The 25,887-nt window shown below is 45.5% G+C and overlaps 1 protein-coding gene across 2 annotated transcripts in view; it reads left to right on the top strand.

Moving 5' to 3' along the window:
• Nucleotides 1-19,938, top strand: part of EHF (ETS homologous factor) — a 40,323-nt gene extending 20,385 nt beyond the window's left edge. The window contains exons 2-9 of one of the 2 annotated variants that reach the window (XM_080641191.1): nucleotides 1,345-1,444; nucleotides 5,316-5,561; nucleotides 8,592-8,654; nucleotides 11,262-11,330; nucleotides 11,442-11,516; nucleotides 16,725-16,784; nucleotides 17,932-18,127; nucleotides 18,228-19,938. In XM_080641191.1, coding sequence (XP_080497317.1) covers nucleotides 1,348-1,444; nucleotides 5,316-5,561; nucleotides 8,592-8,654; nucleotides 11,262-11,330; nucleotides 11,442-11,516; nucleotides 16,725-16,784; nucleotides 17,932-18,127; nucleotides 18,228-18,327 — 906 coding nt within the window. In that variant the 5' untranslated portion in view covers nucleotides 1,345-1,347 and the 3' untranslated portion in view covers nucleotides 18,328-19,938. Of the gene's footprint in view, nucleotides 1-1,344; nucleotides 1,445-5,315; nucleotides 5,562-8,591; nucleotides 8,655-11,261; nucleotides 11,331-11,441; nucleotides 11,517-16,721; nucleotides 16,785-17,931; nucleotides 18,128-18,227 lie in introns of both variants that reach the window. The other variant, XM_080641190.1, reaches the window with a different exon arrangement.
• The last annotated feature ends 5,949 nt before the right edge of the window (nucleotides 19,939-25,887 follow it).

Below are 25,887 nucleotides of genomic sequence, written 5' to 3'. Positions count from 1 at the left end.
TAATAATCGTCATAAAGGTTTCTGTCTAACCTAATTAACTCGTCATCACTGCTCTGTCCCCAGTACCTAAGATGGAGCCCAGCCTTTGGTAGGGCTGATACATTTTTGTTGAATAAATGAATACATGAATGACTTTTGTATTCCTTTTCCAGGCCCCTCCCTTTCCCTCTCAGGCCCTCCACAGAAACTAAGGAGCAGTGGCTAAATCACAGCAAGGGGTTTTGAGGGCTGGAACCACTCTGGGTGGGCACTTTGATCCTGGAGGACACTTAAGGATGCAAGCTCCCCACTGCACCCCACCCCCCCCCCCCCCCGACCCCAAACAGGCAGAAAATTTTCTATGATCTGCTGCTATGAAGCTGGCTTCCTCTCCCTACCCCAACATTTAGAAAGTGCGGGTTACCTTCCAATCCCGGTAATGGTCAAGCACCTCTGGAACCTGGCTGATCTCTTTTGGAATGACTGAGCATTCATTTATGGGGCTGAGGTCTGAAGGTGGAGGGTGCCTGGCTTGGGGTGAGCACATGATAGATGCTGGAGAAGTGAAGAAGTATTTTCTAAGTGTAAACTTTTTACATTGTCTAAAAAATTCAAGCAAGCCCATGACAGAAAGGCTCTTCTCCTGGGCCCTTTACTGAAAAAATGAGCCCTTAGACTGGAAAAGTCACCTTTCGGTCCCTTTCGGAGCTTATGATAGTCTAAGAGGAGAGAGAAAGCTGGTCAGAATTAGTACCAGGGAGGAAGGGAAGGGAAACCAAGGATTCCTGACATTATCATGCAGCCAGATACTGGCAGAGCTCTAGATGAAATATGACAGAGGCCCTCTGACCGCTGCCCACCCACGGCAGATATCTGCGCTGAGGATACTTGCTGGGTGCCCGGGTGAGGGCCTCGCTGGTGGGCTAGGACTCCCACACAGGTGCCAGGTCTGTGCCTCTACCAGCTTGGATTTTCATTGTTTGCAATTCCACTTTAAACAAAATCTCTTTGGCATTTTCACTATTGTAAAAAAAAAAAAAAAAAAAAAGGCTTGGCTTCTGGCCAGACTCGCCTTGTGAGTAGGTATTGCATTTTCCCTTCGTTTCATTCCTGATCGGAGATTATTCATTATGAATAGGTGGCTGTAAAAACTTGCCTCGTGCATATGAAAACTGAACCTGGAAATTTTTAATTGCCAGTGAGTTTTGCTTTTACTGAAAGGGCCGTAGAAATAGGCTTTGGAGGCAATGGTGGGAAGGGCAAATGCTTTTTTCCTTTCTTCTTGAATTAACTCTCTGACCTGTACTCTCAGATGACGTTTGTCCAAGAGGCACTGACTGAACGGGCTGTTTGATCGCCTTACAGATCATGATTCTGGAAGGAAGTGGTGTAATGAATCTCAACCCCAGCAACAACCTCCTCCACCAGCAGCCCGCCTGGACAGACAGCTACCCCATGTGCAATGGTAAGGCTCTCCCCCCCCCTCCACACCCCCCCCCGTGGGTGTCGCGCCCGGGGTGGGGGGTGGTTTGCTTTGCTTTCATTAGGCTTCTTTTTCCAACTTAAGGTATGAGAAATGCAGCAGGAGATGTGAGGAGCCGCAGGGGCGGGGAAAACCCTTCATGCTGGAGTTCTCTCTAGGCCCCGGTGCTACAGGCTAAAGCCCACTCGATACCTTTCGTGGTTTCCTCCCAAGATTCAAGGTTCCGGGTGGGCAGCCTGGCAGACAGGGTTGTAGAGGAGATCCCCAAAGGGAAGGCCACCTGTTGAAACTTTTAGCAGTATTTGGCTTAGGATATCAAGAGAGGATAGGAGAGAAAGGTGTGTGTGTGTGCGTGAACATGTGTGTGTGTGTGTGTGTGTGTGTGTGTGCATGTGTTGCACGGAAGCATGGAATTCCAGGAGGAGAGGGTTATAGCAGCTTCATCTTTTAATTTCATGATCCAGCGACCTCCCTTTGTCAGGGGAGAAGAGACTTGTCAGGAGACCGTGAGCCCCCCTTTGGTGCTTTAATCTAGAACCTATCGATTAGAAGAGGGAGGCGTTGGTGGTGGGGCTTAGAGAGGGTTTGGTGACCAAGCCCGTGGCTTACTGTAGAAGCGAAACTGAATCAAGTGGTTGCTGAATCAGGGCCCCACGCCCCGTGTGAAGGCATTCGGTTTGGGCAGACTGCTGTGTGGCGAACTGCGGGATTCTCCCCTAAAAAATGGAAAAGGCCTGTTGGGAGCAGAGTCTGAGGAAGAGTGGGAGGATGATGGAAGGATTATGCTCTCCAGTTGCAGCTGGTCCATGTGCAGCTCTGCCTCTTAATGCGGACCCCCAGCCAAACATGGTGGAAAGCATGTTTCCCTTGCCTGGTCACCTGGCCCACCAAACTGCTGCCTTTTCTGGGCAGTGACATCTTCTGTTGCTGTGGGACCTCCAAGGAGGACTCCAAATGGAGCAGGACGGTTCTTCAGACTGGACCCTCCATTAAGGCAGCACTTTTCCTGTTCGCTTAGTTGAAAGCCGGGGTCATTTGTTCAGCAGGGAGGAGAATGTAGGTGCTGCTTTTACTTCTTAATTTCCAGAGGCCTCCCAGAAGGCCCAGCTCCTGGTCATGATTGGTGGGATGGGGGAAGTCCTTTGAACGACTGAGAAGACCTGAGCCCTTAGGAATCTAAAATTTCAGGACTCTGACCAGTCCAATGGCCGATGGGGAGAATTTCCCAGTCGACTTCATATAAAAGTCTCTGGTTCTTTCAAGTTCTAACGGGATGCACTGTCAGGAACTATCCTCTCATCTGGGTCATGTGCAGGTGAGAGAAGAAATTCCTGCAGGCCAGTTGTTGGGTTATTGAGAGTGATTGCCTCTTGTTTGCACTCCCAGAGCTGCACTATCATAGCAACACCATTATTTAGAAAAAGAGAACCAAGATTCATGGAACCACACAAAAATATCCCATCCTTAAACAGCTGTATGTGAGACCCCCAAAATGGAGAGGAAATGGAAACATCCAGTCTAAGCTCTGTGTGTTTATATATTTGGAAATATTTCTATGTAATTTAACTTTTGGACTAGATTTTCCCCAGTCCTTGTCCCTATTCCTCTCTACCACTGGCTTCTGCTTCAGGGCCCACTCTGAGGGTGTAGGGCTGCTGTTGTCTGGCCGTGAGGTCTGAGGAGTAAAGTACATACTGTGAGTAGCAGCTATTACCCAAGCAGCCACCTTTATGCCTAAATCATCTCGACCTCCTGGTTTTAGTGCTCCTGAAATCTGGAAGCGGGGGGTGGATTCTGAAGGCGTGAGCAAAAGTGGGGTTGGGTTGGAAACATTCTCCCTTCAGCCTCTCCTTGGGAGGTGTTGAGAGTTATGCCATGGGCATTATGGGTTTTTCAGCTTCTTGCAATTCAAACTGTATCTACAGATGATCACCATTACCATCATCATCATCAAGTGGAAGCTTGTTAGGAATCCAGAAGCTCAGGATTCTGTGGAATCAGAATCTGCATTTGAACTGCATTCCCTGGTGATTCATATTTACATCAGGGGTTGAGAAGTACTGATGTATCATGACCTTGAAGCAAAAGTTAGGGACAGTTTTCTTGTGCTACGCATTCCACCCTTGAGTTTGTGGGGATATCTGTGTGTCATGTTCAGCTAGATTTCCCTGCTTTAGCTTAGTGGGCTGCAATAGTACATTCCCCTAGCCTAGCCCCTGCCCCTCACCTTTCCAGAAGAGAGCATTCCCCCTAGATCTCTGTTTACAAGGAGACCATAAGACCTCTCAGCCCTGTTACATGCCCCCAAGGCTGGCTCTCTCTTCTCCATCCCCCAGGACTTGGGGCTGATGATGTCTCTTAAGAGAGGATGAGATGGTAGCCATACATAGATGGTTAGCCTATACCCATGGTCGGCAAACTGTGGCTCGCGAGCCACATGCAGCTCTTTGGCCCCTTGAGTGTGGCTCTTCCACAAAATACCATGGCCTAGGCGAGTCTATTTTGAAGAAGTGGCGTTAGAAGAAGTTTAAGTTTAAAAAATTTGGCTCTCAAAAGAAATTTCAATCGTTGTACTGTTGCTATTTGGCTCTGTTGACTAATGAGTTTGCTGACCACTGGCCTATACTAAACGTAGCAACTTTTATTGGCTTGAATGAAATTTGCTTCACTGGTATTTGAATTAACCATCTTGTGAATGCACCTCACAACTTTTCAGGTTCCCACATTATTTCTTTTCAGCAACAAATTCCACTAGAGAAATCTATAGAGAGCACCTAAGATGGCAAGGCTTCTAAGGTAGTTTTCATTGGAGGTACAAAGATGTGTGAGACAGGGCCCATGACCTTGAGCATACAATTTACAGAGGAGAATAAGACAGTACTTAGATACTCCTAAAGGAAAGCAGAACATGACAAATGTCATTATGAGAAATACCCAACACGTCTCCTGGAGATTCCGAGGACAGCAGCCCTCGCAGTAAAAGGGAATCTGTGATGAATTCCCTCGTGGGGTGGTCAGAGTTTGAAAGCTGTGTAGGAATTTAACAGGGAGTGATTGGTAGAATAGAAACTGGCCTGAAAGAACAACATAGAAAAAAGGCCAAAGTCATAGGTCACTTGAAGAATCAATAGCTAGTGAAGAGCCTCAATGCGTGGCTTGGCAGTTTTGTACCTAATTTCAGTGGATGATGGGAAGCAACCTAAGTTAAGGTAACTGAGTAAGGAAATGACCTTGTTGTAGCTATAGTCACCAGTGTGGGGTAGGGGTGGATCAACACAGTTAGCGGATGAGGAACCTGGACCACTTTGGGGAGAAGCAAAGGCATCATAGAGAAAAGAACCTTACTCCCAGGCCTCACTTTTGGCTGACAATGGTCTGAATTTGAGATGTGGATGTGTATATGTGTGTGTAAGAGAGAGAAGAAGATGGGAAGGAGACAGGGGGAAGAAGAGAGAAAGAGAACTATGTAGGGGTGAACAATAGCTGATAAGTTGCTGAAACTAGCAATGCTTTCTCTTTCATGGAACTTTGGGGGAAGGTGGGGAATAAACTCAAGATCTCAGAGTATTTCAGGTCTCATGTCCTTATCCAGCTCCCAGGGGTAAGTATTTGATACTGAAGAGGGCATCAAGATGCACAGAGGCTAAATGAATGGCCCCCATCACAACTAGAGAAAGAACCACACGTCCAAGAGCCTCCTCTCCAGAGCTTGTCTCCTGCTCCGGCCCCCTCTGGTGCACAGGGACTGTGGTTGTGATCCTCATGACTTCTGGCAGCCAGTGATGCATCCCCCCCGTCTGGGATTATGCCAGGAACAACCACGGATCACTCAGAACCACCCCCTGTTTTGCAGTTTCCAGCGGGTTTTTTGGAGGCCAGTGGCATGAAATCCATCCTCAGTATTGGACCAAGTACCAGGTGTGGGAATGGCTCCAGCACCTGCTGGACACCAACCAGCTGGACGCCAGCTGCATCCCTTTCCAGGAGTTCGACATCAACGGCGAGCACCTGTGCAACATGAGTTTGCAGGAGTTCATCCGGGCGGCGGGGACGGCGGGGCAGCTCCTTTACAGCAACTTGCAGCATCTCAAGTGGAACGGTGATTATCTTTCTTCCATCTTGCTAGGAGTCAGCCGAGAAGAGCAAAGTCCCTGCAGCCAGCAGGGATCCTAGTCAGGGGCATCCAAGGATGGTCTCACTTCCAAATTACTGTTTCCAAGACAGGGAAGTAGAAGGGAGGCGAGAGAACAAGCACAAAGCCTGGGCTGCGAGTAGGTCGAGTCCCATACAAGCCCAGGGTAATTGAACTCTCTCCTTATGGCTGATGATCCAGGAGATGTGCTAGCAGGGTGTTCATAGAATACTCGCCCCTCTCAGAAAACGTTTTCTTCTTTGCCTTGCAAACAGGGTTTGATAGTTTAATTCCCAATTACTTGCTTGCTAAGATCATCATGGCTATTTTTTTTTTGAAACTTCCAGACCTAGGTTCTTAAGATGGGACCTAAGATGGTAAGAAGATAGGCAAAATTAGATCTATGTTTGTGTTTTGGGAGGGAAGGGGAGCAGACTTACAATATTTCAGCAGATTCTTAAAAGTTCTGTTAAGTAACAACAACAGAAAAGGGAGTTAGTGCTAATGGTCTGGACACATGTAGGAAGTTTCTGCAGTGATTTCTGGAGTTGGTGCTGCCCTTAGAACCAAATGTCTTTCTTAAAATACCTATAATAATAAAAGCTATAATAATAATATGCTAATTAGACTGGAGAGCCGCACGTCCTTCCAGACAAAGCCGCCATGGTGGGGGCTGAGGCAGAGGCAGTTAGGGGTAATCAAATAGGCAGGCAGAGGGATTAGGGGCAATCAGGCAGGCAGGAGAGCAGTTAGGGGCGATCAGGCAGGAAGGCAGGTGAGCGAGCAGGAGCCAGCGGTCCCAGATTGTGAGAGGGATGTCCGACTGCTGGTTTAGGCTGAGGGGTCCCGGATTGTGAGAGGGTACAGGCCAGACTGAATGACTCTGCCCCCCTGTGCACAAATTTCGTGCACCAGGCCTCATATATATATATTTCAGAGAGGAAGGGAGAGGGAAAGAGAGATAGAAACATCAATGATGAGAGTCATTGATCTGCTGCCTCCTGCACACCTTGCACTGGGGTTTGAGCCTGCAACCTGGGCATGTGCCCTGACTGGGAATCAAACTGTGACCTCCTGGTTCACAAGTTGATGCTCAACCACTGAGCCATTCAGGCCAGGCCAAATGTCTCTCTCTTTTTTTTTTTTTTTTTTTTAAATATATTTTATTGATTTTTTACAGAGAGGAAGGGAGAGGGATAGAGAGTTAGAAACATCGATGAGAGAGAAACATCGATCAGCTGCCTCCTGCACGCCCCCTACTGGGGATGTGCCTGCAACCAAGGTACATGCCCTTGACCGGAATCGAACCCGGGACCCTTCAGTCCGCAGGCCGACGCTCCATCCACTGAGCCAAACCGGTTTCGGCCAAATGTCTCTCTTAAAAGGTCTCACCTAGCATCCTGCCAGCCACCATTTAAACACTGTGCACCGTGATAGCTTATACACACATGCACACATGCAGACGACTTGTCTTGTAGAATGTCTTTGACACTGGCATAAAGTTGCCCTGATAATGGCTATAAAACAAACAAACAAAACAAAACACGAGCTCCTCTGAGAACAACAGCTGTTTTGGAAAGCAGTGATGTATAACAAGAGGGAGCTGGCCTGTCCACATCAGAATGATCGAGTCTGTCTTAGCAGAACCTGTATGTAGGCAGGTAGCTGGGCTTTGGAAAGCATGAGACCCAGGGCTATGTGCCATATTCGGTCCCTGACAGCTGCCATCAATGCTGAGCAGGTCCCAGTCTGGGCACAGAGCTGGCTTTGGTGCCGGCCATTTTGGATGACCTCATTCAGCTCCTGGGCACTTCCTTCTCCACTCCCCCCGCCCCCCACCTCACAGACATGGGTGCACATTTTTCTTTTACTAGAACCAAACCAAACAAGGCTCTATAAATAACCCCCAGGAATCTTCAGAAAGAGCAGACTTACACTTGAGGAATTAAAAATATTTACCTCCCCACCTCCAATTAAATCCAGTCCTTTAAAGCTTTGCCCTGATTGAAGCCCAAGGTGGGGAATCCTGGGAGGTGATGTGGCTGTCTTTGACCTTCCATCTCTGACCTTCCATGACTTGTTTGGTCCTACTGGGTGCTGCTGATGCCTCTGGAAGTGGCTAATGACCAATTTCTCACCTTTGATTGTTGTTTGCCTTTTGGTAGACATTCCATTAACTTACATTTATTAAGTATTTATGTATCCTAGGCACGCTGAGTGAGTTGATTCATTTAATGACTTTCTGAGAAAAATAAATATTGTACCCATTTTACAGATGGGACAACTGAAGGTTAGAGAGGTTAAAGCATGACCCCTGCTCCTGAGATATTTATAACCTGGCTAGAGAGGAAAATCATATGACCTTTATTCATCTGTATATACATGCTTTTTTATTAATGACACATCCAGAGAGGAGTTGCAAGGCATAAAGAAGGGAAGAATCACTGCATTTACTAAGACATATCTCATAGACGGGATCTAATAAGAATAGATTTGGTTACCTTTACCATCAAAGAAGAATAAAGCCAGTTAAATTAAACTGGTTTTCCTTGTATTTGCGTTTTCGTGTCGTGTCATATCTTAGTAGGGGAAAGCACCTTAGATACCATCTAGTAATGACTTTATCTAGTTTAATCCCCTAAATTTACAGACGAGGAAACCAAGACCCAGGAAGGCGAAGTGCCTTGCAGTGATCAGTGGAACACTGGCCTTCTGACTTCTGAAGTTCTGTTTCCACCAGACTGGATGCCTTCCCTATACAAGGCCAAATAATTCCATCCAATGTGGGTGCCCGAGCTCCTGATTTTTCTGTGCCAGGAAGTTCAGGCTTGAGTTTGTAGATCCAGAGAGGGAAGCCCCCTCCCATAAGCAAACAGAGGTGATCAGGTGATCAGGCAGTGGGACTGGCAGAAGCTCTTCCAAGAAGTCAGCTCCGTCCTTGTTTAGGTTTTGGCTCCATGTGGGCCTGCTCTGACTTTTCCAATTTACCCTTCACAGGCCAGTGCAGCAGTGACCTGTTCCAGTCCATGCACAATGTCATTGTCAAGACTGAACAAACGGGTGAGTAGTAGCAAAGAGAGCCAACTCGGTAGGCAAATCCCTGGCGGGGACAATGGGGAGTGAGTGCGAGGGAGTGTGGGAGCAGGAAGGAGCCAGTATTTTGGCAGGAAACCCAGGGACGCCTCTTCCCTGGCTGTCTCCAACGGGCCACCCTCGGTGAGCCTCATCCCCTGGGCTTGGGACCAGTGACTGCCAACTATTTCTGATTTCTAGACAGATGGTGAGACCAATTCTGCCCACACTTCTCTGCTTCCCACTACTGGTCAGGGCATTACCCAGGCTCCGCTCCAGGAGCTGGAAAAATTGCAGAGTCTACATGGGCCTCCTTCTTACCACCGAGTCAGGGGACTTGACCAAGTTAGAGGAAGCAAGGGGAGAGAAGAGGAAGGGTTTATGTCTCTCCCCCACCCCCCTTCGTAGGAGTGTTACACAAAAAGGACGAAGATGCAGACTTGCTGTTGTACTTACTGTGGTTTCTAGGGCTCTCAGAGGTTCCATAGGAATATGGAACCCAACTTCTGCTTTATGTGCATTTTTAGATGAAAGATTACTCTGGGCTCTGAATGGAGTCTACAGTCCCACGGTATCTATATTCATTTTTGTTCTCCTTCCCCCATCCCAATCTTTCACCTGGGGACGTTCGGTCACCCTTGGAGACTTGCAGGGGGCAATAACTGCCTCAAGAAATTGTACCCAATGGCCTTGCACCAATCAGCGTTCCTTGCACCTGGACCTTTGGCCTATGGCCTCTTGGTCTAAGGAGAGCTATGCAAGTCCCTGACAGTCCACTGGCCATGATGAGATTGTGCAGCTGCCACTGCTCCAGGGTCGCTCCCCAGGTCCTCATCAGTGAGGCTGCAAGCCGTGAGAGCCCACAGGCCTGCCTGAGGGTTGCGTGCCAGTCATTAAGGGCAGAATTGCCCCTTGGGGTGATTTGTGAGCCACCCAGAGCCCAAATTGGCCCCATGCAGTTATTTGCTCTTTTATAAGGGGGCTAGTCTACTATTATTAAAGAAAAAAATAATAGCTGCTAAGTATGTTAATTAGCTTTTCCTAGCCCTGCCTTCCCCCACAGACCAGGGGTTGGGTTACCTGGATGGCCTGTGCTTTATGGATCTGGCTGGCATAGAGGCAGACACAGGGGTTAGCAGAGAGATGGTGTGCCCCACCCCCACAGTGACCGGGCAGATAGCCCCACCATAGCCAGGATGGCATGCAGAGGTCCCAAGTGACTTGATAATTCCTCCTTGACCATCCAGACATTCTTGTGTTGCCAGTTCAGAAAAGCTAAGCCAAAGGGTGGAGGAGAAGGTCCGCCCAGGGAGGAGGGGAGAAGAGGCTCACGGAGGGGCCAACACCTCCAAACCTTTCGGTTCAGTTTGTTTTCAGAGACAACAACAGGTGTACGAGGTGACCCAACAAGGAGAGAGGGTGTAACCCCAAGAGATTGGGCTTGGAGTGCCCAAACACGTAGCTATTAGTTAAAATACCAGCTAAATCCCTGTGTCGTAAACAAGAGGACTTAGCCAGTGACTCAGGTTTTATACCTTTTATGTTGTAAAAACAAAATGAAACTCGGCCAGTGACTTACCACCCGGCCCAGAAATTCAGAAGCTGGGCAGGAGGGGAGCCGAGGACAGCCTTGATCTGTGAAGAGAAGAAAGCAGGAAGTTCCTGGTAGGGATGAGGTGAGAACTCCTTGCCAGATCTTGCAGCTCTTGGCCAGCCAGGAAAGAAAATGCTTCTGTTGGAGACTAGCCCAGATGTGGGGGATGTGTAGGAGCTGGGCTTCATTTGGGATAGGTAGAGGGGAGTTTCCTTTGAATCTGAAATCTGTAGAGTCAATCATAGTGAGACAGGCTTGCTGAGAGAGAGAGAGAGAGAGAGAGAGAGAGAGAGAGAGAGAGAGAGACGCTTTTGCAAGATGATGAAATGGGGCCCTACTCTTAAAAAGTTGTTGGATTTGTGTTTTGAGAATTTTACGTTGTCCCTTAAGCTAATTGGAGAAATCCTAGAGGGAGGGGGCTGTCGCCCAACTTGAGGAGAGATCTCTCTGGATTGCAGCAATGAAGACACTATGATGAAACTGACTAGACTTTTTTCTGACAGAAACATCATTAATTCCCCCAGGAACATATTACTGGAAAAAGTTGTTCATTAATCATGAATTTATTTGTCTCTAACAATGTCTTTTTCTAGTGTAAAAATATTCTGGTCCCTGTGCAGTAGAATGCAAGGCAAGGCCAGGCTCCTGAACCCACCCCCTGCTGTGTTCAGTCTGAGAAAATTCCCAGGAAACCCAAGCATTGGTCTAGGTCAGAATTTCACTGTTGCAACTTCCCCCACAATGCAACAGGTGCAGAACACACAGATAGAGCTATAGCAAAGTCCATTTCCCCAGGACACTGGAAGAAACAGGGAGTAACATTATTATAAAGTAACAGGTGGCTGAAGTAGCATTGTCTCCCTACTCTCTGGAGACCACCCCCCCCCCCCCCCCCCCGCCCCGTAGCTCCTCTGCCTCCCTAATGAGCTGTGAGTTAGAAAAGGGAAGCTCTTCCCCAGGGATGATGATGGCTGACCATTCCCATTTTCTGTCCTTTGTAGACCCTTCCATCATGAACACCTGGAAAGAAGAAAACTATTTATATGACACCAACTATGGTAGCACAGTAGGTAACTAACACCCCAGCACTGAATGCCCTTTTACATTCTGATTTTGCTATCCTAATAGCCCAAAAGTTCTGTTGTCAGAGGGGGCTCTCAATGTCCTTTATCTTTTCATAGCTACAGATTTGTTGGACAGCAAAACATTCTGCCGAGCCCAGATCTCCATGACAACCACCAGTCACCTTCCTGTAGGTAAGTTGTCCTGACAGCAGAGGCTGTGTGCCTCATGCAGTCACTTACTGAGTGTTAATGAGAATTACCAACATCCTATGTTTCCACTTTGCTGGAGTCTTTCTCATTAAAAGGCGAGGAAAGGGACAGAGTTACTATTCATAAAAGATCTGCTTTTGAGCCAATGTTTGTCCATTGAATATGCCCAGCATGGGTGCCTCTAGGAAAAGTGTTTGTCTCCTGTGAAACCACGTCGCTCTTCTTGTGTGACAAAAACTCTCTTTTCAACAAAAACTGGCTCTTGGGAAACTATCTGATAAAATTATTCATACTTGAGTATGCTTATGGGGGAAGAAGGCTATATTTGATTTTGGACAAACTATTTGGCTTTAGAGAAAGAATGTCTGACGGAGGTCCGTGAACCTGTGGCAATGGTCTTTGGGTAGAGGGGTAGCAATTGGAAATTTCCAGAACCCCAGAAATCACACTATTTTGTCAGTTCTTGAAGTCTGGCTCATCAGGACTCTCCAGCCACTTTTTGAATTCTGTTCACATTAGTTGTATTTGGTTAAGATTAGATGCACCTGTTGGCTATCCATGACGCAGTCAAGGTTACATTGAATGAGAGGGTTGGTCTGCTCAAAGTCTGGGAGAGGGGCTTTCAGATTATACTCCCCCCTCCGTTTACAAATAGCTACCTTGGCATGTACCAGGGTAGGAATGCGTGCACCAGGGAGGTGAATAGAGGGTTTCATGTTGACCCTCAATCTGGTGCGCACCTGCGGATCTGTCTGGGTTTGTGAAATGGAGCTTAGACTTGTCACAAGTGAATCGCTCTTTTCTTGGAATTGAATTTGGGACAACTTCAGACCTTGGATTTAAATGAGTGTTTGGGGAAGAAAGCACAGAATCAAACAATAACCCCTCCTCCCTCTTTTTTTTTTTTTGCTTTTGTTGAGTATGTTTTTGAGAACTGAAATAATGAAAGTTTTTGGTTTGAGGTTTTGTACAGGTCAAGCCCCTTGAATGAGACAAGGCTGGGAGCCAGTGTAAATGCTTCTGGAATTGAGGTTAAGAACCGTGGCCAATTCATTTCTCTACTCCTCCCTCCCCCCAGCGACCCATCCTATGTGTCACTCTACCTATCTGTAGAAATTAAGAAACAGATCCAACACTGGATTTGCCCTTCTGGGGGAACTGAGCCAACGGAGGTAACATTTCTGTAGCAATCACGGCCACCCCGTCCAGAGCAAGGTTTCAGAGCCGAGGAAACCACCCGCCTGCTCCCCCTCTGACTTCCTCTCACACTTCCTAAGGTGTCGCCTCCCACGTCCTTCCTTCCGGTTGGGTCTCTGGCTTACGGCAAAAGATTCCAACTAGAAGTAAGGTGGAACCAACCACTTCCTGAGCCTCGGGGGTTGTTAGGTCTTGAGGCACCTAGGAAACCTAAAAGCCATAATCACAGCCCTGCTGCCCTCCCCCCAGGCCTCTCTTCCGTGTCCTGACTTCTGAACCTCAGTCTGTGGGGCCTCAGAGGCCAGTTCCTGCTTTCAGATTGGCAGTGGCAGAACACTCACAGTCTCCTATTTTTGAAAAGGCCTTCTTTAAATGGGCTTTACAAATCTGCTCCCCATGATTTCCCCTGATCCTTGATCCCCCTGCCCCTCATTCCTACCCCCACGAGGGTAGAGTGTAACACAGGCTGGAAAACGAGATGATCAATTCATGTCTTCCACCAGAGTTATTCTTTAAAGAACCCACTGAGTGTCAGGGGTTGCCAACTTCTTTGGCATAACAGCCCTCCAGTAGGATATTTGATTATCAGTTTCTTTCAGGATAGTTTAGTGTCTCTTGGATGGGCCCAGAGCCCGTCCCCCAGCCAAAAAAAAAAAAAAAAAAAAGACCTTTGTTGATTGTCTGAGTCTTTACCTTTCATGCTCCCATTAGACTGAATGCAGTTAAGTACCTTTCTATGTTTTAATGCAAGTTACCAGCGGAGCGAAGGCGCGGCCCGGGTAAACTGATGCCCTCGGTGATAAAGGCGGGCGGGGCAGCGGGCTTTGTTTTGATTTCCCTGCCATCTGCCCATTTCATAAAATGGCTGCTGCCAGTGTTCCTGATCTGCCCGATAGTCCTCGAGCCAATCACGCCAACTCGGGCCTGATGTGTTTATTCACCGACTTGCTGAGCCCAAAGCTAGGGTGGCACGGTCTATTATAGCACTGAAATTTGTATATCCCGTAAAGAAATGGCTCACAGCTGAATCATATGCAAATGCTTCTAATCTTCGCTTCTCGTGAAGCAGCTTAGCTGAAGTCACCTTCTGGCTCTTGCATCATACACCCGGGGCTTCGCGCTGCCCCTGCCCTGGCCGGACCTTGGCCTGAGAGGCCTGGGCGCCCCGCGAGAGAAAGCCAAGCTGGACCACTTCCCCAGAGCAAGTCCTCCTTTTATAAGCATGAATCACCTAACCACATGGCTGCCTTCAAAGGTTTTGACTTTTATTGGGGGCTGAGGGGAATATGGAGGGGGAGAGGCCATCATATGAAAGGGAGGTTTCAGATCAAAAGATGTGAGTGTGAAGGCAGCTCAGGGATTCCGCAGCTTGCCCTCACACGTGGGACAAGGAGGCTGGAAGAATCAGGGTTTCCTTTAGCTTTTGGCGGCACCCTCTTCCGTGTGATGATGGAAACATTTGTATTGGGGAATAATTTTTATTTGGGGTCTTTCCCAAACCGGACGGAGGTCTAGCTTAGGTAAATGGCTGACATCTCAGAGAGAAAATCCCCTCATGGTCTATCTGGTCTGGGGTTTGTAAATCTGGAGTCCGTGGACTTCGAAGTGAGCCACAAGCCCCTGAGATTGTTTATAGATTTTCCCAAGTGTACAATATGTGCAGTTTTCTGGGGAGAAGGGTTTAAGATTTCCATCTTATTCACCAAGTCACCTTAACCCCAAAGTAATTGATTCAACACCAGCGTGGAACCCATACGCAACGATTGAGGCCAATAAACTGGGAGACATTGTGGTGTGTTTTTTTTTCTGAATTCAACCCTGGCTTTGAAATAAAGGCCCTGCCATTTGAAGACGAGCTTTGCTTGTGGCCTGCTGGGTAAATGCCACTCTTTGTCTGAAGAACAACGTGGCCCTGTCAGGGTGATGTATCACTGGGAAACCGGGGTGAGCGCCAGACCTGTTGCAATATTGTCACATCCTGATGGGATGTTGCAACCTCATCCTGAAACCTACAGGGAGGGAGAGTGAAGTCTCCTTGCATTTCCTGTGAATCTGTCCCTCTGGATTTCAGAGAAACCCGAAGCAGGTGCGGGTCTCTGGCTGACAACGCCGGGGAGGAATTCTTAACCAGAACAAGAGGTTCCTTTTCTAACCAGATCGTATTAAACCCCTCTCCCCCAACTTGCCACGGCTCTCAGGGAAACTGCTGGGAGCCCGAGTCCTGGCAGGCTGGGTGATCAGAGAGGCGAGCATGTCCGTGCGCACTGGGAAATACAGAATCGTCAACTTGGACTTACTTTTCCCCGCTAACTAGAGCATAATTAGAGAACTGGCCCTGATTCTCGGCAGGGGAGACTTCCGTCAAATCTGTTATGTGCCAGCAGCTTAACAAATGGCAGAGACTAGTGGTTATAGTAAGGGCTCTGGGTTCAAACGGACCGTGTTAGCATCTTGGCTCCCCTCTCAGGCTGTGTGACTTTAGACAAGTCATTTGACCTCTCTGTGTCTCAGCTCCTCCATCGCTGTAAATGTTGGGTCTTAACAGTACCTACCTCATAGGGTTATTGTGTGAGTGAAATAAAGTGAGTCGTGTAATATGCTTAGCTCCGTGCCTCGTACATAGTAAGTGCTCAATAACCGTAGCTGTTCTTCTTAACTACTTAAAATAGGAGCGAGTGGTTATTCAAACTTTTTTTGAATAATGGACCACTCTTGACAATTGATTGAATGCTTCAGACCCTCTCCCTTTGCATATATTTTCAGCCAGTCTGAAATGCCCTTGAAGGCCACACCTAGGTTAGTGAAGTCTATGTTAGGAAGTCCCAATGTAACACACACAGAAGCGATGCATTTTGCTGGCCCAGTTTCTTAACAAAACTGGCTTGCATTTAGGGAGTACTCTGTATTAAAACGGGTGGATTTTTGATTGTGTGCTTTTTGTGTGTGTGTTAAGATCTGCCTTGGACATCCGAAGTACCCACTGACATACACACACACAGCTAGATCATTTATTTTTCTTTTCAAGAAGTTTTATTCCACCTCTGTCATCTCCTCGCTGGTGATAGTCACAGGGTTACCATAATGAGTCATTTGTTAAACTAATCTGTGTTTCCATAGCCAGGGTGGCCCTCTGTACTGAACTCAGGCCAGTCAATGGCCTCTTTGTCAGGCTGATTAAAATGTAAACTTGCATGCCAAAAAAGGCACTCCTTTGGCTTAAAAGCCATCTTTCTTTGTTATAAATGTTTACATTTTTGTATCATGAAAAACAAAAACCCTTTTAATGACCTAAATCCTCAGTGGCTCTCCATATCTCTCAGAATAAAGGCTAAAATCCCACAAAGCCTTAATGGTTTGAACCTCCTACCCTCTGCCCCTTGCTCACTGGCACACTGGCTACCTGCTGCTCTGTGGACATAACAAACTCACACTGACCTCAGGGCCTTTGCACTTACTATTCTCATTCTTTTTTTTTTTAATATATTTTATTGATTTTTTACAGAGAGGAAAGGAGAGGGATAGAGAGTTAGAAACATCGATGAGAGAGAAACACCGATCAGCTGCCTCCTGCACACCTCCTACTGGGGATGTGCCCGCAACCAAGTTACGTGCCCTTGACCGGAATCGAACCCGGGACCTTTCAGTCCGCAGGCCGACGCTCTGTCCACTGAGCCAAACCGGTTTCGGCCTATTCTCATTCTTGAAAGACTCTTGCACAAGCTCTCTGCATGGCTGTCTCCCTCACACCCTTCTGGTCTCTTCTGTAACCACCACCTTATATTAAACTGCCAATTAGTCTCATCTCCATACTTCTATCCTCAGTTCTTACCCTGCAATATTTTTCTCCATAGAACTTATCGTCTCTGTTGTGTATTGGAAATGTGCCAGGCATGTAGTAGGTGCTCAATAAATATTGGTTACATGGGTAGATGAAGAAATGAAAATGACAATTGAAGACGTAAGTTACACTGGTCTCATTTCTCTCTTTAGCAGAGTCACCTGATGTAAAGAAGGAGCAAGACCACCCTGCCAAGCCCCACACCAAAAAGCACAGTAAGTCGGCTGGCTTTCAGATGACACTTAGCCCGTCCTTCCACTTGGGTGTAATTGGAGGCCACTAGTTTTTAGACAAATACTGCCTCTGCCTGCTGCCTCCAATTCTTCACCTCAGACTGGGGAGGGTGAGAAAATAGAGGCAATACTTACTGGCAGAGTAACCCCCTGAAATGGAGCCCCAATGAATATATGCCCTCATTCTGTTCTTTGTTCTACAAAAACTGAGATTTCCTATAGGCATGGGGTTAGCAGGTTCCCTTTCTCCAGAAGAAAAAAGGGTGGGGGGAGGAGAAAGATGGGGAGAAACAGCTGAGATGCAGTATTATTTGCTTTTGCTGAATGTTGGCTTCCTACCTTGGTGGACGTGTTCCAAGAAATGACTTTATTCTTAAGATTCAAAGAATAAATGAAGAAATAAATGAAAGATGGCATAATCTAGAAATTGTAGGGAACTGGCCGTCTTCCTTATCTGCTACTCCAGGTCATCCCACAGAGAAGTGTGAACACAGCCCACTCAAACTGGTGGGCGTGGGTGGGTTTGTGAGTCACAAGTCAACGGGGGGATATAATTGAATTTGCTATTCTTATTATGGTTACCCCTTCATTTTCAAATTGACCCCCTCAACCCCAGGGAGACCTCACCCCCATCTATTCTAGGAGTCACAATACTAGCACCCAATCTGTGTGCATAGTTGCTAGGTGGGAGTGATTTAATTGGTGAAGTACTTGCTAAATAAAAGTGGTTGAAAGTTGCCTTCTGGGGAAGTAACAAGTTGAAATGAATCCCAGAACTGTTGTCAACAATACTTAGAAGATACTCTAAAAATAGGACACCTAACACCTATTCTTTCCTCTTGATTTTGCCACTAGTTAACTATGTAACGGTGGTCAAGTCACTTAAATTCTGTGTCTCAGGTTCCTGTTTTGCAAACTAAAAACAAAACAAAAAACACGGTGCCAGTTCATTGTCAAACATCTTTTTAATATATACAATATTTGGTAATTCTGTGATCTGGCTTCGCGGGTGGGTAGGGGGAGAATTAGGGATCTCCCGTCGGATGGAAGATGTTCCAACTCTATGCTTGCTTGGCGCCTGCTTCGCTGTGACTTTGGCCATCACTAAACTCCTCTTTCTGCTTCTCAGACCCACGAGGGACTCACTTATGGGAATTCATCCGGGACATCCTCCTCAATCCAGACAAGAATCCAGGGTTAATCAAGTGGGAAGATAGGTCAGAGGGCATCTTCAGGTTCTTAAAGTCGGAGGCAGTGGCTCAGCTGTGGGGTAAAAAGAAAAACAACAGCAGCATGACCTACGAGAAGCTCAGCCGGGCCATGAGGTGAGGAGTTGCTGGTCTCTGAGACCAGACGGCTGCACGACCAGGTAGTCCCCCGCAGGCTCAGTCTGAGCAGCCACCTTACCAATGTCCTCTGTTACAGATATTACTACAAAAGAGAAATCCTGGAGCGGGTGGACGGACGGAGACTGGTGTATAAATTTGGGAAGAACGCACGTGGATGGAGAGAAAATGAAAACTGACCCTTGGAACACAACCCAAAACAGACCCCATGTCCTAGCAAGCCAGGAACTCCTGGATGTAAATATGTCCAAGACGACTTTTCTCTGCTATTTATGTACCATGAGGGAGAGAGGGAGGAAAAAAATCGACTTCTAACGGGAAGAAGGAACACTACAGTTGATAAACTCATTTTGTTACTTTGAAGTACATCCTGTATGGGGAGCCAACGTACACAGTTTTCTGTGAATTATGACGCTGTATGTGGTTGTGATTGGTGTTTGCCTTTTATTGTGAAGTTCATTTCCACTTGCAAGAAGAATGGGTCTGTGGCCTTCATGCTTCTTGCAGAGAGAAGGGGGGAAAATTGGAGGGCATTAAATATTTTTATATGCAAGTGATTTAGGAAAAGGTGGCGTGTATCCTTCGCACCTAAGCAACTACATGGCCTCATTAAGAGAGGTGGGCGTGGTCGCAAGGATGAACTCCATCCAGGGTCTCCTACTGATGGCATGAACTGGAGGCTGCTGGGAAGTTTCACCTGACCCTTAGGAGCCACTGCGTGGAGAATGAGGACTTCCAAGAATCCAGGTGGACTGTAATCCCTGCATAATCACGTGACTTGCAATCTGTAAATCAACCAGAAGAATAAGGGTGGGGGCTTTTTCCTCACTCAGAAATGATTCTGATGCCAAGGCTATCTTCCTCCCTTCCCCTTGGATGTGGTGGAAAAAAACTTCAATTACCACCTCTGCTCACTTCTAGTTACTTAAGAAAGGGCCCAGTCTTGGTTATTTTTATCCCAATTGCTGAAAAACTAAATGGGAAAAAGGAAGTGGCAATGAGAATGCTCTTGTATTCCTATAGCCCATGGTTTTTCAATGAACACAGTTGACATTTTTGGCTGAATAATTCTTTGTTGTGCATTCTCCGGCTGTCCTGTGCATTGTAGGATGTGTGGCAGTGCCCATGACCTCTACCTTCTAGAGGCCAGTAGCACTTCTGTCTCCGAAGTTGTGACAACTAAAAATGTCTTCAGACGGTTTCAAATGTCCCCCCCCGCCCGGGGCGGCGGGGGGAGTGGGGGGGTGAGAGCAAAATTGTACTTGATTGAGAATCACTGATTTAGCCAGTCAGGATGACGATGGTGACTTATTCTCAGAAGAGTAAAATATGTAAGATCTTTTAGTCCCTAAGAAGAAGCAGAAGCAAGATTCAAAGTCCAGCTTCTTTTTAATTTTGAAAATATTAAGGAAAGTGGGCTCATAGTAAGTAACTAGAGGGACTTCTTTTCAGAACCCCAGATGAGAGCCAAAGTCAGATAAATTGAACAAGGTAATGCAGCAAGAACGAAAAGAAGACATTTTCTCTGGAATCACAAAGCAGACTAAAAATTATACTGTAGAAAGAAATGCTGAGAGAAAATGTGTGTGTGTGTGTGTGTGTGTGTGTGTGTGTGTGTGTGTGTGTGAGAGAGAGAGAGAGAGAGAGAGAGAGAGAGAGAGTATGTTCCAGGGGAAAACTGCTTTGCAAATCTTAAGTCTTTCCTCTTTGGGATTATGTTTTTCTTATCTCATATGAACTCACCCCAAAGTGAATGGTGTATTGTGCAGATTTGCAACCAGAGGAAAGTTAAAAAAAAAAAAAAAACATAGAAAAGAGAGGATGAAAGAGAAAAACAGGAAAGAGGTTAGGCACTATGGTCAGTAAGGAGCTGGAGACTCCAGTGGTGGGGCTGTTCAGAGGTACCTGGCGACTTATCACCGGGTCTTGTAATCTGGGAGGACTGTGAGCCTGTAGACACTTTGCAAATGGATTTGAACATCCACCCTCTTGCAACTTTTCTTTTTGGCTCCCCATGTCCTTGGCTTTCTCCTCCCTCCTGCCTCTCTTGAGCAATACTATGAGGCTGAAGACATGGACCAATAAGAGGGAGTGCTCTTCGTCAACTAATGGATTGCCTGCCACCGTGTCTTAGCCAGCAGAGGTGAGCAATTCTTAGTCAAAGATTGCCAAGTGTTTGTAATGTATCTAGAAGGCTATAAGTAAGAAGAATGAACAATTTGTCTTCCTTATAATGACAACCATTATGAATGGTGACCTTAGCACACCAGGGTAGTGAGACGAATGACCTTCTGAAGGTACAACCAAGTTCATTTTTGTTTCTGCCTGGCTTGGTCGCCTCCACAAAGGTGTGACTTAGTGTTGTTAAGTAGTAGTTACTGAGGGAACCGAGAGAAATAACATTGAGCAGCCCAGCTCCGACACATTCCTGTAAAAGGCACACCTTGTTTTCCAAGCCAGGCTACGAACTATGAGGCCTTCCCAGCGTTTGACTACACTTCACACAGAATGAATTAAACATCCAGATATTTGAATTGGTGTCAACACGTGACTGTTGGAGTGTCTGTGTGTGTCCGAATTGTGTGAAGAGATTAGGGGCACCTGCTAATTCTCTCTCTGCTATTCCTTCCTTGACTTGGCTTATTTGCCACTTAAGGTGGCTAGATTTTTCTCTGAGTTTGCCCTTCCCCTGTAAGTTTCTTACATTCCTCCAAATTGGCTCTTTCTGCACCTTCTCTGTTGAAGAGCAATCTTTGCTAGGTAGTAAGCAAGGCTGGGGAGTACTGACTGGAACAGTTGTGCAGATAATTAGCAGATGGTGTTATTTCAAGAGAGTGACGGTTTCTTGGCACCCAGTTCCTACTTAAATAGGCTGGAGTATTAAGTTCTTAGATTATCTCTCTATTGTCTTGGCTTGAGTTTGATGCATTTTCTCTGTGCTGTTCGTGACTTGGAGAACTCAAGGTAATCAAGCCATGCCAACTTGGGGTGTGAACAGAATACTTCCCACCACAGTGTTGAAAGGGAGAGTAAAATCCCAGAGATAAGCCAGCATCAGGTGAAGCAGCCCCTTCTTTGGGGTACACACAGCTTCTCCCTTGAGAAGCTTGTCTGTGCTGGGTACTCACATGGTCACTGCACATGGTCTCCTTGAACCTTCCTTAAACTAAAGACTTAGGCTCTTTTATGTAGTTTTCATGGGAACCCGAGGCAGGAAATGTATTGCTAAGACTTTACCAGACTCAGGTTATCCATGGTGTCTAGTTATTTGACTTGATGAAACTTGAGTATGGCCCTGGTTTCCAGGGCCATACCTACAGCTTCTTGAACTTGCCTTCTGAGCCAGGCAGACCCAGGTTATGAGTTTTCCTTTAGACAAGCTAGTCCTTTCTCAAAGTGTTTGCCTTTCTAGACTGTAAGCTTTTTGTGGGCAGGGACTACATCTTATCAATACCCGCCCCCCTGCCCCCCGCCCATGCCTAGCATGAGATAGGTGCTCAATACATATTTGTTGAGTTAATAAATGAATGTCTTCTGGAAGACTCCTTGGATTGGGAGGCCAGACCCAGAATTGAGATGTGAATCATCTCTTCACCGGAATAAGAGCACAACGGCCATAACTTCAAGGACATGTGACCTATTAGATGAACATTTTATCGTGAGACTCCTTACTTTACCTTTTAACCTTCACTGAAATGAAACCAAAACAGGCCGTTTGCTCCCGAAAATCATGTGTTGGATGAGACTTCTGTTGCTTTATTAGGAACTGTGAGATTTGTCTGGTATAAGAAACCAGGAATGTGCCTTTGACCTGTTTTAACTGATGAAGATTATGAATGTGTTTATATGATGTAAATTGCTATTTAAGTGTAAAGCAGTTCTAAGTTTTAGTATTTGGGGATTGGTTTATATATATTTTTTCTTTTTGAAAAATACGGAGGGATCTTTTGATAAGGTGAGTCATGCATGTTAGATTTTAGTTTTGCAAGTGTGATGTTTTCCAAATGTATAAAAGATAGGAAAAATAGTAAGAGGGAAAGCAATTGTATTATTCTTCTGTAGTTAAAAAAATGCATTTGTCAAGTGCCTACTATATGCACTGCAGGAAACCAAGTACATGAAGAGTTTATCTAATTCTATGGGGTGGAATAGACACTCCATATGAACCTAATGGATGATGAACACGTACTGTCTGAAAGGAAGAACAACCTGGCAGTCACAATGTCAGAGCTGAATTAGCCTCAGTGTTGGTTCTCAGGATCCCATTTCTGCAATAAGAGATACAGCATTTAATAAAAACCCATTGAAGCTGTGCCTTATGAACCACTGAAATGTATAAGCTGTCACAAACTTAGCTAAATTGGGATTAATCTTTTCATAGCTATCTGCACAAATCTTGCTTCCCATCTGATTTCTGGGTAGACAATTTGTAGGAAATGACCCTACTGCAACTATTTTTTAAAGATCAGATATTTCGCCCTTTAAACTATGTTAAATTCAAATGGAGTATTCCTCTTCTATGAAAGAATTATATTTTTCAAAATACGTTTGTTGTTGTTGTTGTTTTTTGTTTGTTTGCTGGGTCCCAGAAAGCACTAATAAAAACCACATAGACCATCTTGTAACTGTGTGTTCCGTGCTTCCACAAGCCATCCAGAGCTGGGCTTAGAGGAAATGCACGTAGTCTATAGCAACAAAACCTAGTTCCCGCATTTATTTATACAATAAGCGTTTATTGAGCATCCACTCTGTGCCAGGCACTGTCCTAGGCACTGAGTTATGGCAGAGAATGAGAGACAAAACACACTGCTCTCACGAAGTTTATGTTCTATCAAATGTAAACGGACAAGAAACGAAGCACTAATGGACAAAACAGAGCAAATCCAATGTGTAGTCAAGAAAGGAAGAGAAAGGAAGAGGAGAGTGCTGGAGTATGTAGGGCTATATTGCAAGTTTGGGCAGGGTTAAGAATGAAACATTCCAGTAAAGATCTGAAGGATATCAGGGAAGGAGCAATGATGATAATTGGGGAAATGATTCTTTATTAAAGGGACCAGCAAGTGCAAAGGTCCTGAGGTAAGTGTGTTTCTAACATATCCAAGGAACAGCAAGAAAATCTGTTTATCAGAGTAGATAGACTAAGCAATAGAAGGAAATCGTGTAAAAGAGGCCCCAGTCGGCCAGATCACATAGAACTTCGAGGCCATTAATGAATGCTCTAGGTTTTCTTTTGAGTGAGATGGGTGGGGGGGGTGGAGAGGGTAGGGGAACAGAAGAGTGACATCCTCCAACTTCTGGTTAAAAGGACTCCTCTGGCTGTTGTGATGAGAATGAATGCAAGAAGGCATTCAATGCTGAGTGTCCATTCTTAGTGAAGGATATACAAAGGAAGGTAGAAAGATTGCTCTCCCATTCAGGTTTCCAATACAATACTTAAAAATATTTCAAAGCAGTAGTGAGCGCTACCAGTTCATGACATATTTCTCCTGGGCCCAGAAAGTCTCAGTCATTCAGTCATTTGACCTCATAAATAATAATGAAAATAATAATAACCAATCATTTTAGAAAAATCCCCTTGGTCCCAGGATCTGTGATGTATTCTTGACATCCATTTGATCTTCATGGAAGTCTGTGATATATAGATATTACTCCCAATTTTTAAATGAGGGGAAAAATGAAGGTCAGAAAAGGTTAAATGACTTTCTCAAGGCTGTACAGCTAGAAATAAGTGGGACTTTTCCCAAAGTCCATACACTTAACCCTAATATTCTCTACGTTGCCATGATGCTAATATCACACACGCACACATGCACATACACACACAGTTTCATGGTTAATACTGAGTTAAACAATGTATTTCAGGGTTACTACTGTTAGAATTTCTCAGAGCCTTTATTGTGACAATGTGCATTGTGAATCTATGAGAGGGAAAAAGTGTTCCCAATTTCCCAAGCCTATTTGACAACAGATGCTTTTCATCAAAGAAATTTTTATGAAACCAGTACCCTTTAAAACACACTTAGGGAAATAATGTTCTTTAAAGACCACTTCTCTGATGTAGAAGAAGCAGTATTTTCATATCGGGCCAAATTAGTATGCTGAAAATATTCATGTGCATCAAACTTGGCCAACTTCGTATATATCCCTTTTCTTTTTTTCTCATTGAAAAGAAATCCCCTCACTGCCTTAGGCATTACTTATTTGTATTGATGCATTTCTCAGTAATCACCATGAACTTGCAAAGTGACTTCTTTGGGAAATATAAACTCTCCTGAGTTTTTAAAAAATATATTTTTTATTGATTTCAGAGAGCAAAGGAGAGGGAGAGAGAGATAGAAACATCAATGATGAGCGAGAATCGTTGATTGGTTGCCTCCTGCATGCCCCACACTGGGGATCAAGCCCGCAACCCGGGCATATGCCCTGACCAGGAATTGAACCTGGCCAAGGCTGTGTAGCTAGAAATACAGCTAGGTCGATGCACAACCACTGAGCCATGCTGTTCAGGCTCTCCTGAATGTTAACTCTTTATAACTATCTGTGCAAAACTACTGGGACTAGCCACATGTGGCTATTTACGCTTAAATTAGTTCAAATTATATTAATAAAAAATGTAGTTTCTTAATTGCACTATCCACATCCCAAATGCTGAATAGCCACATGTGGCTGGTGGTTACTGTATTGGACAGTGCAGATACAGAACATTTCCATAATCAATGAAAGTTCTATTGGACAGAACTACTCTAGAATCTAGCCTGGGAGGATGGGGTAAGGGTGGGAAAGGTAGTGAGCGAAACTAACCAACAGTGAAATAAGATCCAGTTAGCCATAGAAACCAAAGGTGACCCTGAATCATAGAGAACAAAAAAATAAAGATCCAAAGCAAATATCTCTGTGTTTGCTGGAATGGTGACAACATCTACCAGTGCAAACAAGTTTGATGCTGTCAGTGGAGTCTTGGTGTGGGAGGATTTGATTATTCTTATCGCCAAACCCCACAAATACCCTACAGTCATTAATATGAATGTTCGTTCCAAGGATGTGGCTTTCAGGTTGAGAATACTGGCAGTGCAGGGAGATCATGAAATGGCGGGGGAAAGGCAAGATCCCCAAATAGGAATGGCTGGCACTGCCCACTCTCTGCTCTAAAAGGCCGTAGTACCATTTTCTTCCTTCTTTTTAAGGCCACCTTCCTGAATAAGTAGTCCACCCATAGGCAATCTATTTCCCTATAAGTCAATTCTCTTCCATTATCTATCATAATCTGGCTTCTGTTCACATCAAGTCACTGAAAATGCCCTGTTAAAGGACATAGTCAAATTCATCCTGGCCTCAGGGACTTGGCTTTAGCGGGTCCTTCTTTCTAAAATGCACTTTGGATCTTCCTGAGGCTGGCTCCTTCTAGTCATGCAGGTCTCAGTTCAAGAAGTCGCCTTTGCTAACTGATCACACTGGCTCCAGTGGCTCACCTACCTCCCAACACTTCCTAGTACATTATCTTCCTTTTATCTTCTTCTCAGAACTTACACTATCTGAAATTATATTTTTAATTTATTAGTTTACTTTTCTAGTACTTTACTTTTCCTGCCAAACAGTAAGCTCCAGGAGAGCGGGGACCTAGTCTGCCGTGTGCGCCAACGTATTCCTAGAGCTAGGAGGTGCCTAATGTATGTACGTGACTCCATAAATATTTGTTGAATTAAATATGTTCAGATTCCAGGACTTTTCTCTTGACTTTA

Source organism: Plecotus auritus (genome assembly GCF_963455305.1).
Source record: "Plecotus auritus genome assembly, chromosome: 9".
Classification (NCBI taxonomy): domain Eukaryota; kingdom Metazoa; phylum Chordata; class Mammalia; order Chiroptera; family Vespertilionidae; genus Plecotus; species Plecotus auritus.
This window is presented reverse-complemented; position numbering and strand designations above follow the sequence as displayed.